At 44.2% G+C, this 19,911-nt stretch overlaps 1 protein-coding gene across 4 annotated transcripts in view; it reads right to left on the bottom strand.

Moving 5' to 3' along the window:
• The window catches only part of SPEG (striated muscle enriched protein kinase), a 1,484,310-nt gene that overhangs the window by 274,469 nt on the left and 1,189,930 nt on the right, over positions 1-19,911 (bottom strand). For all 4 annotated transcript variants that reach the window (XM_078679189.1, XM_078679190.1, XM_078679187.1 and 1 more), the window contains exon 25: positions 42-214. In XM_078679189.1, coding sequence (XP_078535315.1) covers positions 42-214 — 173 coding nt within the window. The remainder of the gene's footprint in view (positions 1-41; positions 215-19,911) is intronic.

The following is a 19,911-nucleotide window of genomic DNA, read 5'->3' as shown; positions in this document are numbered from 1 at the left end:
CCTTACTGCTGTGAACAGACATGTCAATCTAAGCACATTACCAGACATCGGTGACTGTGGAAACTGGCAGCTGGTTTACAATTTCTGGAGCCACAAACTCAGGGGTCCCGTACTGGACGTACTGCGCCTCTCCCACCGTGATCTTCTGCGCGTTGCCAAAGTCGCAGATACGTATTTGCTCACTGATGGTGTCTGCCATCAAGATGTTCTCAGGCTACCGGCAAAAGAAGAAATAAATGTTTTGAGCATCTACAACCATTGAGGTACTTGAAGACATTTTGCAGAGAACAGCTGGAGGAACCCTGCAACATTGTAGCAACAAAGAGACCCTGCAACATTGTAGCAACAAAGGAATCCTGCAAAACTGTAGCAAAAAACAATCCTGCGACATGTAGCAATAAAGGATTCCTGCAAAAAAGGAATCTTGCAACATTGTGACAACAAAGGATCTCGACACAATTATAGCATGCTGTTGCGTGGGAGGAACTCAAACCCTACATGCAGTGGCCTTCATACCACAGCAGTGTGAGTGAACACTGTTTAAAGCTGTAGCAGCGTGGAATGACCCCCAACAGAAGTGTGGCTAACTAAAAAGAAGAATGTAGAAATGTGAGTACTCTCAGACAGAAACACTGCAGGGGTGTGGCTGGACATTGATAACAGGAGGCAGCAGTGGGGGATGAGTACATGGAGAATCAAACCTAACTGCAGTGTGACTGAAGACTGGCACTGCAGCATTGTGGGAAGAAGACTGCCACTGCAGCAGTGTAGGATGAATACTGGAATTGCAGCATTGTTGGATGAAGACTGACACTGCAGAAGTGTGGGATGAAGACTGACACTGCAGCAGTGTGGGATGAATATTGGAATTGCAGCAGTGTGGGATAAAGACTGGCCCTGCAGCAGTGTGAGATGAAAACTGGCACTGCAGCAGTGTAGGATGAAAACTGGCACTGCAGCAGTGTGGGATGAAAATTGGCACTGCGGCAGTGTAGAATGAATACTGGAATTGCAGCATTGTTGGATGAAGACTGGCACTGCAGCAGTGTGGGATGAAGACTGGAATTGCAGTCTTGTGGGATGAAGACTGACACTGCAGCAGTGAGGGATGAATACTGGAATTGCAGCCTTGTGGGATGAAGACTGACACTGCAGCAGTGTGGGAATATTATTGGAATTGCAGCAGTGTGGGATGAAGACTGGCCCTGCAGAAGTGTGGGATGAAGACTGACACTGCAGCAGTGTGGGATGAATATTGGAATTGCAGCAGTGTAAGATAAAGACTGGCCCTGCAGCAGTGTGGGATGAAGACTGGCCCTGCAGCAGTGTGGGATGAAGACTGACACTGCAGCAGTGTGGGATGAAGACTGGAATTGCAGTCTTGTGGGATGAAGACTGACACTGCAGCAGTGAGGGATGAATACTGGAATTGCAGCCTTGTGGGATGAAGACTGACACTGCAGCAGTGTGGGAATATTATTGGAATTGCAGCAGTGTGGGATGAAGACTGGCCCTGCAGAAGTGTGGGATGAAGACTGACACTGCAGCAGTGTGGGATGAATATTGGAATTGCAGCAGTGTAAGATAAAGACTGGCCCTGCAGCAGTGTGGGATGAAGACTGGCCCTGCAGCAGTGTGGGATGAAGACTGGCCCTGCTGCAGTGTGGACGAAGACTGGAACTGCAGCAGTGTGGAAGAAGACTGGCCCTGAAGCATTGTGGGATGAAGACTGGCCCTGCAGCAGTGTGGGATGAAAACTGGCACTGCAGCAGTGTGGGATGAAAACTGGCACTGCAGCAGTGTAGGATGAATACTGGAATTGCAGCATTGTTGGATGAAGACTGACAATGCAGCAGTGTGGGATGAATACTGGAATTGCAGCCTTGTGGGATGAAGACTGCCCCTGAAGCAGTGTGGGGTGAATATTGGAATTGCAGCAGTGTTGGATGAAGAATGGCCCTGCATAAGTGTGGGGGTGAAGACTGGCCCTGCAGCAGTGTGAGATGAAGACTGGCCCTGCATCAGTGTGGTATAAAGACTGACACTGCAGCAGTGTGGGATCAAGATTGGCACTAGATGAGTGTAGGAGAAAAAGTGGCCTTACAGCAATGTGGGATGAAGATTGGCACTGCAGCAGTGTGTTAGTTCAGGCAAATGTGCCGTGCAGTCACCAGGTTGGTTTTCTCAGGATGGAATTCCAGGAGTATTAATGCCTGGTCCCTATGGCAGGCTGGGTAGAACCATCAGTATATATGATGAAATCATAGCGTTCTAGAGTTATTTCTTTAGAAAGAGGATATTCTTGTTCGTACTGCTGAAAAGTTTGTGTTTGCAGTGTAGAGTCAAATCTTAATTTACATCTGTTGTGGTGAGTGAGTTAACCCATTGCATCCATCAGGGATGTAATGCTCCAATGTTTGGTATGCATGCTCTGGTGATGGCCTCTTAGGTTGGCACCAGGGTCATGACAATAATGTGCTTACCCTGAGGCAGGGCTGGCTCCATTATCACAGCAGTCTGTACTGCTGTCAGTAGTTTTTCTGTAGGTGCAAAACGCAGTTCAGCATTGGTGTATAAATGCGATTTATATAAATTGGTACATGCGTCACCTTTAATGAACTCAACGTTGGTGTACCCTAATGATCCGCAATGACATGGATAACCAGGTTTGTTATGTTTATACGTGTGTGTAAGTGTTTTGAAGCTATCATGTCAGCTTCTACAGAACGTAAGATATTTGTGTGTTCCTGAGTTCAATGTGTACTGGAAAAGTCGGGACATAATAAATCATGGAACGGTTTAACCCGTTCTGCGTAATCTATATGTATGTTCTGCCAAAATGTATGAATCTCAACATGGATTGTAGCCTTTTCAATGTAGCTGGAGGTTGAAGTAGCCCAACTTCTCTAAGAAGTGTGTCACAAGGCTTTTGCCTTCACTTGACAACTCATATCCCTGAAAAAGCACATTGAGATGGGCATTTTCTGATTTCTTAAAATTAGATTTGTAGCCCATGTGAGCAAATCCCAGAATTATGAGATCTACTCTTGTCAAGTTTCCCAACAGGGCGTCAACGGTCAGATATGTGTCATTGACATAGGACAATTCCTAGTCATCAACCTTTTGTAGTAGCTCTGTTACTCTGGCTGAAAATGGCCCAGAGCTATTCATATGCCCCTGGGGCAATGGACAGAACTCCCTCTGAGAGCCTAGCACAGAGAAGGTGGTCAGATATCTGCTTTCAGGCGCTATATTTTACCAGAAAATTCCATTTGAGATATCAAGTGTTGTTTTGTGTTTATTATGCACTATGTTATTCATTAGTGCGGCATTGTGTGCCAGTTTGTAGTGTAGTTCTTATATCCCTAATAGGCTTGGCGCATTGGAATAATATACACTATAGTTTTGACATAGGACTGAGGTCAGTATGTCTCTATCGAGTACATTAAACTTAATTGTGTGTGTGCCAGCTAACTCAGAGGTCAAAAGAAACTTTCTCGAATGAACAAGAAGGGATCAGTCTCTGACAACCGCATATACATGACAACTTTGTTTCCCTTAGAGTCGGAACAATATCTTCACTCAGTCATTCATGCATGCTTAGTTTCTTCAGAGTTGCATAGAAATAGAGTAGAAATAGAGAGACAGGACTTTCAATAAAAAGGGGTTTATTGAACAGTCTTCTTTCTCATGCACGAGATATGAACTGCTACAATCGCTAGACAGAATGCGAAGTATAATGCGCACAGCATAAATAGTAATATAAAATAATACTGTAATAGCACTGTCTGTGGCTATGACATATATAAAAATACAGACATAAATAACACAGGCTAAAATACTCAACTGGTGCTTCTAAAATACGCCTACCCCAGTGTACCTAACCTAGGTCTAGTATGAGGGAAGAAGTAGGTGCTGCCTTAGCATAAGTTTTAGTTTTGCCAAGAATTGCCAAAGGTTTCTCTATGTTCTAATCAGTTCCATACCTTAGAATGAGAGAGATTGGTATCTCTTTCGCGGGATTCGATTTCCCAGCACTCGTTAAGGGGAGTCGGAAACACTGGAGCTGGATTCTCGGCCGGAGGATGACAGCATCTAGTCAGTGCGTCAGCTTGGGAGAGGACTTCCTTCGAGACTTGGTGTGGCGAGCTGCGTCGTGAAAGTAGGTAGTCGAGTTGAACTGAACCACACCATGCTTTGCCATAGCAAGTGAAGGTATATTTATACCTTGAATGTGTTTCGAAATGCCAGTATTGACGTAGAAGTCGGGCATATGAACGTAATGAATGAACCCCAAAGGAATAGATGTTCATGCATAATAAATGAGTTCTTGGAGAAACCAATATTCAAGCAAGGAGAAGTCCCTAAGAGCTTAAGAGTCTGGTTTTCCAGGAACTCGTTGTGACGTAGATGAACGGATATAAGTAGCAATGCCTGTATTTGGTTAGCATGGACTATGCCTAAATAAGGACTGGATTTCTATGCCTATATAAGGGCAATGTGAAATGTACCTATATAAGGGTATGAATTGGGAAATTCATACGGAATCTAGATCGATACACAACACCCACTCCACTTTCGTATGTACGACATTACTAAATTCTAAACATGTCAAACATATCTAAATCATATCTACACATGAAGTGCTAAAAGCATGTTTCAAATCCATTTGTAAATGATGTATTCAAACTAAAGCATTGGTGCTGTACACATTAAAGCAAGTATTCATTCTAAGCATATGTTGACATTTTGAATGCAAAATGAATGAATCATGAAAATATACATTTATGAAATGGCTCGTAAATACAGAAGAAAAAGGACCGAAACCATTTCATGTCAGATTACATAATACTGTTTGTATGTGGACAAGGTCATATATAGGCTCTGGAAGTATTCAAAGAATTCTTGTTCTCTAGGAATAGTTCTACTATAAGCATATTACTTGCGGCAAAATATGAAAAATACAACTTTGGAAAAAAAATTAATCGTAGGAAAAAGTTCCAAAGTTAGTACCTTGTTTTGAAAAAGGAAGATCAAATTCAAAGTCTCTCAGAACACTGTGTCAAACTCAAAAGTCAGTGTTAGGCTTGGAGAAAACATGAAATCTTCTATGTCTGAAGACAAAAAGTTGTCTACCATTGTAGGTGAAAGTTGGATTACCTCGTTTAGAAGATTAAGCACATATAAATGTGAACTATCGCCTTCAGCGTTGGTCGCATCAGCAATGTTCGTATTGGATGGTACCTGCGCGCCTGATGTATCCTCCCGTACCTCAGCAGTTGCGATTTGCGTCTGTGAGATCTCAATGAATGCCGTCATCAGAATTGGTCGCCGCTGCGGACAACACAGAGCATGGGCCGTTACCGGGTCCAGAAAAGTATCAACATCCGTTGGCATGATTGATGGGATCGTCAGACAGGTGTCTAGCACGCATTCTTCTATGCATAGCAGGCAGCGTAGAACAGGTGAGATGCAATCTTGCCAATTTGGTCTGAATGGCAGAAACCATGTGGTATTCAATTCTCATAGAAGAGGTAACCCCAAAATTTGGACGATGCGCTCATGGCACTTCATCGCCAGTAGAGTTCTCTCCAAGGAGAACTGGGTGGTGCTGGTGATTTGGCTTGCCATATCATAGCAGAAGGAGCAAAAAATAGTATCCCTGCAATGAGTCCCAAAAGGAGGGGCAGTCTGCCAAACACAGAGTGCACAAACTTTGGAATGATTCGTAGGAATGCTTGAAAAGGTGCTAACAGTCCAGAAAAAAACGGTCTTAAATACATTTAAAATACCGCTCGTATCAGACATGCTTAAGATACGACTTAAAATTTCTGAGAAAGGTATAGGACAGTTTGTATTTAAAAGGGCATGTATCTCGGCAGAAGACCTTGTGACTTGTAGATTATAGGTCTCTTTGGCCGAGGTCAGGGGCACAGTTTTTTGCAAAAGACTGGCTTTCATTCTGCTTAGAGTATCAATTCGTATAGTAGAGATGTTCAGTGAAGGCAATAGAGGCGACTCCCTGACTGTCTTGTAGTTTGGAAACAATAATTGCATACAGCAAGTGACAATGGCGGACACAGTTAATAGATAGGGCATACCTGGCAACATGCCACAGCAGCTGTAATCGTTCAACATGAGGTAAATTCCATTTGAAAGTTGTCCAAAAATTGTCTCAATCACTGCAGCTGGTGAACAGGAAAAGTTGTTAGAGGAACCATTGCAGGCCCCGCATAAATGAATACCCTGACAAAGGAGAGAACCACTTAGTGTGTTTTCACAGTTTGAACCACTAAGAAACACTTCACGTCCCCCAGTCCAACATCTGTGTGTGTATGGTAAATCCCAGGATGGCTTAATGTATTCTTTACCCAACCTTTCATATGTGCCTGCTGGTATGTATTTAAGGCAATACTAAAAATGAAAAATTGTAACAGGCAGAGTGATTGTTCCATGTATTCTCCATTCAGTAGCTGGTTTTTCTGCTACCGCGATTGGCAATCTTTTCAGTCTTTCAATGCTCAGCACCGTATAGTCTGCTCCTCTTTGTGCCAATTTGATCTCTTTATCAGTGAATTCTGAAAACAGTGACGGAGTATTGATTAAATGCCAAGGCATGTAGCCTGAACAAGGTTTTGTAATGTCCAGCCTAATAGCATGATAAAACGTAGTAGAGACTGACCATGTTGCAACATGACCATGTCTTGTTCCATGATGTCTATGGCAGAAGACACTATGCTGTCCAATGAATATATCCTGGACGACAGAGTCCTTAACCCATTGTCAACTACAAGGAGAGATTTCTCTAAATTATTACGATAAATTTCCCGTATTCGTTCTGCAGTCTCTGCTTGCGTAATCTTCCATATTTCGTTAAATGCAGCATAGATACCGGCATATATGAACATTTTTTACGCGGTTTTCTTGGTCCTAGCAAGAATTCCCTAAGGTCTGCACAATCTTTAGGTAAAGATAAGTGTTGCTTTACATCCTTAAGTGTAGATCTTTGTAGCCAATCAAGGCAGAGCTTCCCTACACTGTATATTGTTACTATTCCAGGATCCTGTCTTTGAACATATCTTGGGTCAGGCCTATTGATTTTAAACCCTTGTCTTTTGTTCAGGAATCCATCTTGACAGTTTGTGTCTGTGGGCCAGATTATCCATTTATTCCAATCTGGATCTGTTCTGTTGTGATACAAAATAGTATGTACGTCCACCTCCCCCTCTGAAGTGTTATCACTCTCAGGTATAGGTGTAGGTATGGACAGATTGGTCATGTCTTTAATCTTGGCTAACCCAAGGTAAGACGTTTGTTGGACAGTGTCATTCAAAAACATAATTTGCTCAGGGATGATACAGGCTCTAAACAAAGCATTCTACCCCCTGCACTTGCCAATGTTTTGAACCCCAGACAGTTTTTGTCTCAATGTTGTCTTTCCAAAAGTCGAAACCCTGTCTAGACAGTTGGACATAAAAGGCTGCAAAATAAATCTGTTTTGTATTGGTCAACATACTTTTCATTACTGTTCTGTTCACATTTCTAAAGTAAAATGTTTTTGCATTTGATACATTGAACCCTGAGAAATATGGAAATGTATTCGAAAAAGGTTCCGAGCTACCCTTTGGAGGTGTAGGACAATGTTCCCATTGGTTATACATATATACATTTCTAGGCATTGCAGATTCGTGCAAGAAATGATGACCACAATGGTTATAACAATACATTTGTTCATAGTCTGATAAACCCTCTAAATATTCATGATTTGTGAATACTGCAGACATCTCTAGATCAGACATCATATTATTAACAGTCTCAAAGTCCCAATCATCAGTCACTTAATGAAATCTTGAATAAGTGTGTAATCTTCAGCAGCTCCGACGGGCCAAAAATGTCATATTCTGTTTTGTCCCAAGCTATACCATCAGGTATAGGAACGGCTGTGATGTTCACTGCTGACAAGTCTCTCTGTTCATGATGGGATGATTTGTGTGTCTTGAGGAGTAAGTTGACTTTCTTACTTGCTGTGTCCATTTTTACATATCTTCCATTTATCAGCTTACCCAGAGTTATTACCAGAGCTAACCAAAGTATATTCCCAATACAATCCAAAGTTAATTCCATGGTGAAACCATGTAAGTTTTTTCCAAATGATGAAAAAAGTCAGTTGCTTGTTCTTTGAAAGTTCTTTTCGCTGGAGTCGTTTCAGACTCGCTGGGATCCTCAGAAAAAGTATCAAAGTTAATGGAATAGCTAGAGGCAGTTCTGTCAATGGTGGGGATTGCATCTGGATTTGTTGAAATCGCTGAAACCACTTGATCACTTGTTACTTCGTTGTAGACAGGTGTTACTTCGTTGTAGACAGGTGTTTCATGACGAACTGTTATTTGGTTTATTTATTTATTTATAACAGCATTTATAAAGCGCGAACGAAGGCCCTTGGGCATCTCGGCGCTAAGTAACTGCAATGTTTAGCCAACAAGGGGAGCTGAAGTTCATTGATTAAAAAGCCAGGTTTTGAGGTTCTTGCGGAAAGACCAGAGGGAAGTACTGGTCTTGATTGAGTGAGGCAGTGTGTTCCACAGCTTCGGAGCGGCTACGAGAAATCTGCGGTCACCCCAGTTGACAGATTTGGTTCGGGGGACCACCAGTTCAAAGGAACTGGAGGAGCGCAGTGTTCTAGAAGTGCAGTAGGGGGTAAGGTTCTGAGTGAAGAACACTGGTCCGGCATTATGTAAAGCCTTGTATACCAAACACAGGGACTTGAACTTAATCCTCATCTTCACCGGTAGCCAGTGAAGTTGTCTTATGGTGGGTGACACCGGTTGGTATTTGGGAATTCGCCCTAGGAGCCTGGCGGCCGCGTTCTGAATAGCCTGCATTTTCGATAGCACTCTCTCCTGGGCACCTAGAAACAAAGCATTACAGTAGTCTAGGGTGGAGAGTACCAGGGAGCTCACCAATGTTTTGGCGGCATTTTCGGGTAGAAAGGGCAGAATTTTCTTAATGAGCCTTAATTTATGAAAGGCTGAGGAGGAAATCTGGTTAGCATGTGGTAAAAAGTTCAGACGATTGTCGAACAAGACTCCCAGGTTCCTCACCTTGTTAACCGGGTCTGGGGGCAGGCCCATGGGTGAAGGCCACCAAAGGGGGGACCACTCCGGGGAAAGATTGCCAAAAATTACAACATCCGATTTATCGGAGTTTCATTTCAAGCAGTTGTGGGCCATCCAGTTCCCAATTGCCAGCATGCCCTGATTGAACATGTTGGCTTTTTGAGGCCCGTCATTCTTGACGGCGAGGACCAATTGAGTGTCATCTGCATAGGACGTGAGGCTCATCCCATGTGCCATGATGACTTTGGCAAGGTCCGACACATAAATGTTGAATAGTGTCGGACTGAGGGATGAGCCTTGGGGAACTCCACATGGCAGTGACAGGGGGGAGGATTCAAAAGGTCCAACAGTGACGACCTGGGTCCTATTAGCCAGGAAGGAGGCAAGAAGATTTTTGGCGTTGCCTCGGATGCCTATGCTCTCGACACGGTCGACCAAGGTGATATGGTCGACCGTGTCGAAGGCCGCCGATAGATCCAATAGTATCAGGACAGCTGTGCCTCCCGCATCCCGAATGGATCTGATATCGTCCGCCGCTTTGACCAAGGCGGTCTCCGTTCCATGGAATCGGCGGAAGCCAAACTGCGATTCGTCCAGACATTTGTTTTCCTCAATAAAGAAAGAGAGTTGGGCATTCATGATTTTTTCCACTATTTTCGCTAGTAGTGGAAGACTGGCGATGGGGCGATAACTTTTGAGTTCTTCCTTATCAAGGGTGGGTTTTTTGAGGAGCGGTTTAATAAGGGTTTTCTTTAATGTCTCAGGGTAAGTACCTGTGCTAAACATGGAGTTGCAGATATCGGTTATGGCCGGGAGAACTGCATCCATGATTGGCCGCAGAACCTTCAGTGGACAAGGGTCTAAGGCCGAGCCTGATTTAATGGAGGATACGATGTTTAGCACCTGAGAACAGGTCACCTCTCTGAACTGAGGAAAGATAGGTCCGTCAAGGTGAATTGAAGGCCTGTGGGAAGGGGTTGCGTTGTTGGCGAAGACCCGATAGATATCGTCAACTTTGCTGAAAAAAAACTTGGACAAAGCATCACAGAGAGCTTGGGACGGGGGAGGTGTGAGATCAACAGAGAGACCTGCTAATTGTTTGGTGGTCTCATATAGAGATTTGTTCGAGTTTTGTGCAGTTTCTATTTTGTTGCAGTAATACTTTTTCTTAGCGTCAAAAATGAGATTTTTGTATTTTGCTACTGACTCTTTGTACAGAGATTTGGCTTCGGGAGTGTAATCCTTCCGCCAGTGTCTCTCTCTGTTACGACACTGTTGCTTTTGTGTACGTAATTCCTCCGTGTATAACGGGGCCGACGGGGTAGATCTGTTACGTGACCGTTGTTTGACTTGAACCAAGTCTTTGGCTGCTGAGCTAACCCAGTTGTGGAATTGGGAAGTAGCAGTGTTAGGGTCGGGAGATAGGGTGGGGAAGGTGTCTTTAAGCAGGGTTTCCAGCCTGCATTCATCTATGTCATCCCAAGCCAGGTAGGGTTGGCGGGGATTGGGGTTTGATTTGTCGGCCAAGGAGTCGTGTACTTGTAGCGATGCCAGGATGAGATGGTGATCAGACCAAGTTAAAGGGAGTATTTGTGTGACTTGGAGGCCCGTGGCATTGGAAAAAATGCCATCTATCGTGTGACCTCCTTCATGCGTAGGGGAGTGAACCAGGGGAAGAAGGCCAAAGGTGGACATGTCGACTAAGAGCGTAGCAGTATCGGGGTTGTCAGGAACGTCAAAATGGAAATTAAAATCACCTAAAATAGTGAGGGAATTGTCAAGCGCAGATATTTCCAAAAAGGACCTAAGAGCACCAAAGAAATCGTTCCTGGGCCCCGGAGGTCGATAAAGGAGAATCCCTTTAAAGGTATAAGAAGGGGATAGTTTGATTGCAAATTCTAAGGCTTCACAGGAGGTCTGTGGAATCATTGTGAACCTTACTGTGTAGGTGTCACGAGCAATGATGGCAATACTACCACCTTTTTTCTTTGTTTGCCTATCCAGTCTGTGGGTGGTAAACCCCGCAGGAACGGCTATGACTAGATCCGGGTCGGACGCTTGGCCCATCCATGTTTCTGTCATAAACAGAAGATCTATTTTATGATCAAGGATCAGCTCATGAATGTCTTGGCTGTGTTTGACAAGCGAGCGGACGTTCGTGAGCGCAATGGTATGGTTTTCCGTAGAGAGATGCTTACCACCGGGGGGGTTTGCGGGTGGAAGGTATCATGGCGTGGCAGCCTGGGCAGTATGTAACTGGGCTTGTAAGCAGAGAATTTGGGTGGGATATTAGACATGTCTGACTGATCGTAGGGCGAAGATGCTGGAGCTGGGCGGCAGAGTAATGGATACGTGGGGGCAGAAGAGGCGCACCAGGGGGGGTGGCCCTAGGCCCGGGCCAGGCGCGGACGGGCGCAGACGGGCTTGCCTTTGGCGCGCCAAAGGCGCGCCCGCTGCGCCCGCCCGCTGTGCGGTCGGGCGACTCGGTTGTTAATATACATAGCTGGGCGGGGCGGGAGGAGGGTGGGAGGGGCGCAGAGCAAACCGGCCAGCCTTCCCAATTAAAGATGGCGCCCAAAGTAATGCTGAAAGCTTCCCAGCGCCTGAGTACAGCGGCGCTGTGGGAAGAGAACGTGCAAAAGCCTCGGCGAATTAATCTCGCCTTGAGGTGGGGGGGCGGAGATCTAAAATAGCACCTGGTTAAAATATTTTACAGTTTTTAAAATAAACAGATTAGCAATTCAATCGTTTACAATCGCTTTTGTGCCACAAAGTGCAAGTGAGCAAAGCAAACCTCCGGCTTCCGCCTCAGAGGGAAAACATCAAGCAGATGCTGGGGATTGAGGGTAACGCCTTTAAATACCCTGGGAGGGCGGGAGGGGCGCAGAGCAAACCGGCCAGCCTTCCCAATTAAAGATGGCGCCCAAAGTAATGCTGAAAGCTTCCCAGCGCCTGAGTACAGCGGCGCTGTGGGAAGAGAACGTGCAAAAGCCTCGGCGAATTAATCTCGCCTTGAGGTGGGGAGGCGGAGATCTAAAATAGCACCTGGTTAAAATATTTTACAGTTTTTAAAATAAACAGATTAGCAATTCAATCGTTTACAATCGTTTTTGTGCCACAAAGTGCAAGTGAGCAAAGCAAACCTCCGGCTTCCGCCTCAGAGGGAAAACATCAAGCAGATGCTGGGGATTGAGGGTAACGCCTTTAAATACCCTGGGAGGGCGGGAGGGGCGCAGAGCAAACCGGCCAGCCTTCCCAATTAAAGATGGCGCCCAAAGTAATGCTGAAAGCTTCCCAGCGCCTGAGTACAGCGGCGCTGTGGGAAGAGAACGTGCAAAAGCCTCGGCGAATTAATCTCGCCTTGAGGTGGGGGGGCGGAGATCTAAAATAGCACCTGGTTAAAATATTTTACAGTTTTTAAGAGGAACGAGTTCCATAGCTTTGCTGCTTAGTCCTCTTTTCTCACTGTAGATTCTTCAATGGTGATGAGTCTCTCAGTTTGAACCTCTTGGATTGTAGCTAGAGGAGTGCATCTGCTACATTGTCGGAGTCCACTTGGCCTACTGCTTAGTATCGGACACATAGTGTGGTTTGATCAGGTCAATAGACACAGATCGGTTCTCCTTTTTACCAGCATGGGGCGGAAGTATCACTGTTCTTGTTTGTGGATTGCTAGGACAGGTACTGGTTGTCTGTAAGAAGGCCCAAATTCCTTCTTGTTCGCGACCTTTTCTCTGACTAGATCACCAAGCTTTGGGATCTGGAGTGGCCTTGCTGGGACAGTTGTTTTTTCCCCAGTGGTGGTTGGCTCCAGGAACACGTTGCTTTGTTTCGTTCTTAGTTCATTTAAGTCCTGTAAAACAGCCAAACGATCTTTGATATTAAATTTAATTTGTTCCACCACTGATGTGTGACAATCAAGGTCCGAGACCAACATTCTTGTCCCAAAGAGGACCTCATATGGAGTAATATCCCCTATAGAACTTCTTGGCAAGTTGTTTAAGTCTATGTTAGACACATATTAGATGTTTGACCCACCCGTCACCCCAACCTAATACCCTAGCTGTTATAGATTGCTTTATGTCCCAGTTTATTTCTCTCCACAACCGAACTTCCCTCAGGATGGAATGGACTAGAGTACCGCAATACAACGCTCAAACTGGCCCTGGCCTCTTTGTAAGCTCGAGAGCTAAACGCAGGACCCTGGTCAGAATGTAGCGTGCCAATTGCGTATGTGCCAATAAAGACTCGCAAATCTTTTATAACAGTTCGAGCGTCAGACGAACGCTGAGGCCACGTCCAAAGAAATCTAGAACACGAATTCACAGCGACCATGATATATTTATAGTTACTATCCCTTTGTAAGGGACCTCAGTGGTCCGGGTAAACGCAAGCTAATGGTTTCGCTGAAATTAACAGAGGCGTCTGCGCAGGACGTTTCAGAGTAGGGACCTTCATCTTCTGGCATAGTTCACATTCCAAAACATAGTTTTGTGTTTGTTTCCTTATGCCTGGCCACCAGTATCTCTGTTTTAATAATGATACTGTGGCAGAAACACCTGCATGTGCAGAGGCGCGCCTTTCATGTGCTGCTAGGATAGTCCTAATCTATGTTTCATGTTTGGAATTACCCTATCCCCCACTCCAGGGATTCGAGCAAATGGAACATTATTTATTTATCAGTTATATATGAGTATTTGAGTGAAACCCTTTAGGTAGCGCTGCACAGCTGCCTTTGCTTGTCGCATTGACAGCCAGCATTATTTCACTGTTTATTTTCATTTTTGAACGAGTGATTGCAGCTAAGGAAGCCGATTGTACAGCTGCCTTTGCGGCTTCATCAGCCAATGAATTCCCTTCAACGTGAACGCCATTACGTTGATGACTCAGCATGTGTATCACGTGAGTGTTTTGTAGTCCGTCTCGTAACTGAACTACTTGTTCCCAAAGCGTCTTATGCTTGATTGTGCCACCTTTTGCCTCTTTTAACCCGTTTTGTAGCCAATTCTGTAAATATTCATTTTAAGATTAGACACAATAGAAAGAATCGCACACTATGAGTGTGGGGAATTCACAATCTGTATTTTCAAGTGCTTTTTTGAATGCCTTTAGTTCAGCTCCCTGAGCTGTACAATCTCCTAGAGATTGTGTTTTTGTGACCATAAATCTAAATTTGCCATCGCGTATATAACCTTTAACGATCGCGCATGCAGCACTATAAGCTTGTTTACTCCCGTAGCGGGTTGTGCTGATCCGTCAGTATAAATTATACATTCATACTGGTCTAGAGGCAGAATTTCAGTAGGCAGAGGACATTCTTGTTCGTATAGTGGAAATGCTTGTGTTTTTAAATAAGGATCAAAACAGTATTCAACATCAGTTGCAGTAAGAGAATAAACCCATTGTACCCATCTCGGATGTAAAGCTTTGGCATTTGGAATGCTCGCTTTTGTCACTGCCTCTAAAGCAGGTACAGGTGTCACGACCAATATGCGTTTACCCTGTGCTAGGGCTCTTTCTTTTGCTACAGCGGTTTGAACTTCAGTCAGAATTTTTTCTGTCAATGTAAATTTCATTTCTGCTTGTGTGTACAAAAGTGATTTGTATGCTATTGGTACTTTTTAACCTTTGCTAAAAATTAAGTAGGAGAATCCACATTGACCTGGAATGATTCGGATCACTAAATTGCGTACATTTACGCGTGTTTATAAATGTTTGGTTGCTAACATGTCTGTTTGTAGTGAACGCAAAATTTCGGTGTGTTTTTGTGTCCAATGTATTGTTTTAAAATCAGGTTTGATTAATTCGTAGAGAGGTTTAACCCACTGTGTGTAGTTGAGAATGTATGTTCTTCCGAAATTCAGGAAACCTAGAATTGACTGTAAATTCTTCAGCATTTTTGGAGGTTGGAGCAGCACACACTTTTCTAAAAAGTTTGCTCCCAGGCTTTTGCCTTCACTAGATAATTAATATCCTAGAAAAAGGACATTGAGATGGGCAATTCTCAATTTTTTTTTATTGAATTTGTACCCTTCAGAGGCGAAGCCCAGTATAATGGTGTTCACCCTGTTCAAGTGCCTATCCAAGTCATTGTCTGTCAGATAGATATCGTCGACATAGGACAATGCCTCGTCATCAGAAGTTTGTGGTAACTCTGTTACCCTTGCTGAGAATAACCCAGGACTATTCTTGTATCCTTGAGGGAGACGACAGAAGTGACCATATGTCCCCATTATTGAGAAAGCGGACAAATACCTACTTTCTGGTGCAATGTTTTGACAAAAGAAACCATTTGAAATGTCTAATTTGGTATTTTAGCTTCATGCTTGATGGGATATTGTCTTTGAGGTTGTGGGGTTTTCCTCAATGGAATTTATGGTAAGGGGAACAGTCATCCCACCCCACATGGTTGCTAAATAATGCAGTAGCTAGCACTAGCACCCACACTTTGACGTATGAATGTTTAACTGATTCCAGAACAAGATCAGAAAAGGCAGGTGAAATTACTATTTCCCTGCTTGGGCAAGCCATTATGAAATCAGGTGGCCAATCCTTTTCAGCCAAAAGAATTTTGTAACCGTGAGTCAAGTCCTCCCAAATGAGAACATTAATGTTTCTAGGTACATCCACCTCCAATTGGAGTTGCATGTTGTATAAACGATGTGGGACTCTTACCCTAAGATTTGGGGTTTCCACCATGATAAACTTACTAAGCGCTACTCCCACCAGACAATCCATCAGGGTCTGGCAAACTAGTGTGACTTCTGCAGCACTGTCCAACATTGTCACTGCCCATTCCCTGTTCAGAAGCAGTGTCCTCGATATATGGGGTATGCCTAACCTTGAGTCCGACTACCTTTTTTTGAAGGTCTCACCTAGCACAGCGCGCATGCGCTGCCCTAGGAGTGGGCCTCTTGTAATCATTCCAGACCTTCACTCGTGGGTGTGGTGGCCTGCTGCTTGCGGGAGCGCGCAGGACATCTGTTCTGCATCATAGTCGCTTTCACTTTCACAGCCGCGTGGCCGCGCTTGTTAAAGTCTTTTATTGCGTTTTAGGTCTAGCCCTGGAAAAAGCTTTAGCTATCTCACAGGATTACTTTTTTAAAGAAAAAAAATATATATATATTATAAATAATAATAAGGGATTTATGCTGGACTGTTTTCCCACTCGTCTATTCACTTGTCAATCATACTTCACTTCTGCCCACCCGAGCATACAGCATGGGGTAATGATAATCCCACGTCAGCCACGGGGTCTCCAATGTGAGGGGCTGCAGCTTGTTTCTGGGCTTGTGACCTTCCACCTACAAAGAGGGCACCTCAGAGCCCGGCTGCTGCTCCGTTCCACAGTTCAGTCTTCTGACGGAACGACCACAGACTGAAGCTAGTCACTGCCCGCTCCCCAACTGCTCTACACTGCTGCTGCAGCTGTGTGTGCTTCCCTATCCCACACACTTGCTGCTCACCCACCCGGTGACACTCGCTATGTGCTGGAACCTCGGCAGGGCAGGAGTCCTTGGGCCCAGCAGGTCTGCGCCACCTTTGTCACCATCTAACACTGGTGTGTGCATGGACCCCACCCGCTCCCGTATTGGTCACTTTCTAACCAGAGCTGGGCTGTTGTCAAAAGCGTGTATGCTCTACACAAGATCCAATGGGCCATGACTGTCCCATTTTGTGTCCTTCCCCACACCACTGGCATTTTCATATTGTTGTTTGTTAAGAACCAGGTGGCTGCTGCAAAGATTTTGCGCACTGCACAGGCCCCCTCTGCCCTCTCGCTTTCTTTTTTTCTCCCACGCCAGGGATGCTCAATTATTTATCTATTGTTTTTAATGCTTTCCAATTCCAAAAACAAATAGACTGCAGCAGTGGTGTGCAAATAACTAGGTGAACACTGACGTCACTGCACCCGCAGAGTAGGTTTCTTCCCATCAGTCGCAGGATCGTTGCAAGAGGCAGAGTCAAACAAACGTGAAGTCAGCCTCGCTGCACATTCCTCACTTTGCAGTATCCACAGGCAGCAGACTGGATCCAGGCTTTTCTTAGCTCCACAAATACCACCTCGCCACAGGAACAGACACCGCAAAGTCGTCACTGGTGCCTTATAGAGCCCACTATGGCACACTCAGTCCCCTGTACATTTTTACCATGCACTTTGAGGCATTGAAAGGGGGACATCAAACCTGGATAATTGTGTTGATCTTCACAGTGATGATGCCATACATGGGCTAGTTTAACATCCTATGTATAGGATGCTTCAATAAATTCCTTGATTAACTGTCTAGAGAGCCAAAAACACCCATGCGGTCCCACTCCTGTGCATCCTCTTTGACAGTGCCTGAACTGAAAACCACATCCAGTCTAAACAAGCATTGGCATAGCCAATAGGTCTCACTTTTGTACTTATAAGTATTTGGGTATGCAGCACAATATCCTTGGTGCAACAATATCAACTGTTGCATGGCTATAAGGTCCCAAAGGCGAGACCTATTGGCTATGCCAATGCTTGTTTTTAAATTGAGGCATGGAAGGTTTGGGTTTATCTTCCTGTTTAATGATGCACTCAGACAAGCATTTTGAGCCCTTCCTTGGTTTCACATGTTCCTTTGATCGGCACTTTGACCGTCCACATCTCTCTGAACTCTTTTCGGATGACTCCTGAAAGAACTAGATGAACGTGTACCAGTAGCCTGATACCTGTCAGGTGGCCTCATATTATCACGGTTTCTGAGATTATAAAATATTTAGTGCTTCCTGTTGAGGAGAACCACCACGTGATTTTGTTTTCTTTGTTTGACTTTAATCCCACTTCTTTGCTGAAGAGTTGGGTGCTTGCTTAGAGTAATCCTTTTCAGAATTACTCTTCAATTGTCATTTACCAGGTCTGGTTCCCAAATTATCTCTACCCAACGAAGCAAAGGTTTCTTTGATAATTTTAGGTAATTTGCGCTCCTGTTGTGATGGAGCCAAATTTCTTAGGAGCTGGTGTGTACCCATTACTATTGTTTTGCATTTTATGTCACTCAACATAATGGCAGATACAGAGGCAAATGTACCCATCAGTTTCATCCCCAAGTCAAGGGAAGGTGCTGCTCTGTACTCATTCTGGATCTTTTTTAGCACTTAAGGCAAAACTGTCAATGACGGGGTACTGTGTGTTGTGGTATTTAATGCAGCAAAGACTGTACCCCAAGTTGTGCAGTCTTCCAAGGGGGAGCCAATCCCACCATCAAGTAAATTGTTAATATTCTGTGTTTTTCCTATAGTCCCATATGGGAAAATACTACCTCAGGCTGGTTTGTTTTTTGTACAATCCAGAACGGAATCTCCTCCTCTCTAATGAGAACCTTACCCATGACTACATTCAGTGTTTGTGAGATGATGCTAGGTGTAGCCAACTGTGATTGTGCAGCTTGAGCAGTCTGCGCAGGGTAAAGTGTTAGAGTCTGCATAATGAACTGTGTCGAGCATCTGTATATGGTTACTAGATCTTTGTATAGTGTCCGCACCTGTGCTGCTAACAAATTATCAACTTTAGGATGCAGTGTGTATCTGGATAAGAATGGCCATGTCGCTCCCTCATTGCTAAGGGGACCGAGTCTAATGATTTCTGTTGTGTGTGGTAGGGCGCCATGAAACCAATTTATATATTCTTGGTATGTTAGAGGTATCTCTATGTCTTCGTATGGTGTATAATTGTTTGGTACTTCATTATCTTTGTAGGTGTGAAATAACTATCTTGTATTATCTGCAGCCGGTAACGTAACCCAGGAATAGAACACCTCTGTCTTATATGTTTTGTTACCCTCAACCATGATGGTGACATCTCCACCCCTAAGTGTGCGACATGTTGTAATAGTTTGAGTAACCACATTTCTGCAACTCTCAGCAATGTTGAGTGCTGGAGCCTCTTTGTTTCCAGATGTTATTGTAAATGAATTACATAGAGGGTAACCAAGTGCAAATAGAACCTTTGAAGAGTTCAAGCTTGAACAACATGTAGCCGATATGTAGGGTTTACCTACTAATCTGAGGAGGATAGTCCCTACGATCATGGATGTCTCCAGTTATGAGATAGGTAGGGGTCTCTGAGAATGTACAAGAGAACTACTCAAGCAAATCATTAAATAAGATCCCATTCAACCAATGCTGGAGGCGCCAGGTCGTGTAGTTTCCACTTACCGGTAGGACCTGTGCGTTTGCTGGGCAACATAAACTTTGGGATGGTGCCAGACTCATTCCGTGCACCACCTCAGGATATGTTGGGCTAGAGACCAGCTAGTTCACTGTGCCACCATAAGCACCCCTAAACCTAGACAGGTAGCAAATGGCTTGGGCAACCACAGAACATGACAACCCTGACTATCCCAGTAACCGTGGTAACAGATCTAGATCACTTTCGCTCAGTCACTTAGGGACTCTCTCAGAGAAATAGGCAGAGAATACAGAGGGGCATTTTCAAAGTTCATTGAACCATCGTGATTCTTGTATAGAATATATGTGCTGCAATCATCAAGAGACAGAAGTAGGTGAAAGTAATTTGAAGTATCAGGACAGTGCACACCATCTTGCTAAAACAATGTATATATTTAGGCATATAAAAGTATAAATATATATATATCATACTCTTACTATACGTTCCCTAACCTAAATCCCTTGGGTCTTTGTTTAGGTTGGAATTGGAATAGTAAATGCGAGTCTTTTACTTAGAATTGTTCGGGGAAAATGTTTCAAATTTACCTTAATAATTAATGAGTTTAGAAGAAGGATATATTTCATGTCTTTGATCTGT

Source organism: Lissotriton helveticus, chromosome 3_1 (assembly GCF_964261635.1).
Source record: "Lissotriton helveticus chromosome 3_1, aLisHel1.1, whole genome shotgun sequence".
In the NCBI taxonomy this organism is placed as follows: domain Eukaryota; kingdom Metazoa; phylum Chordata; class Amphibia; order Caudata; family Salamandridae; genus Lissotriton; species Lissotriton helveticus.
The sequence above is the reverse complement of the archived record's forward strand: the minus strand, read 5'-3'. Positions and strand labels throughout refer to the sequence as shown.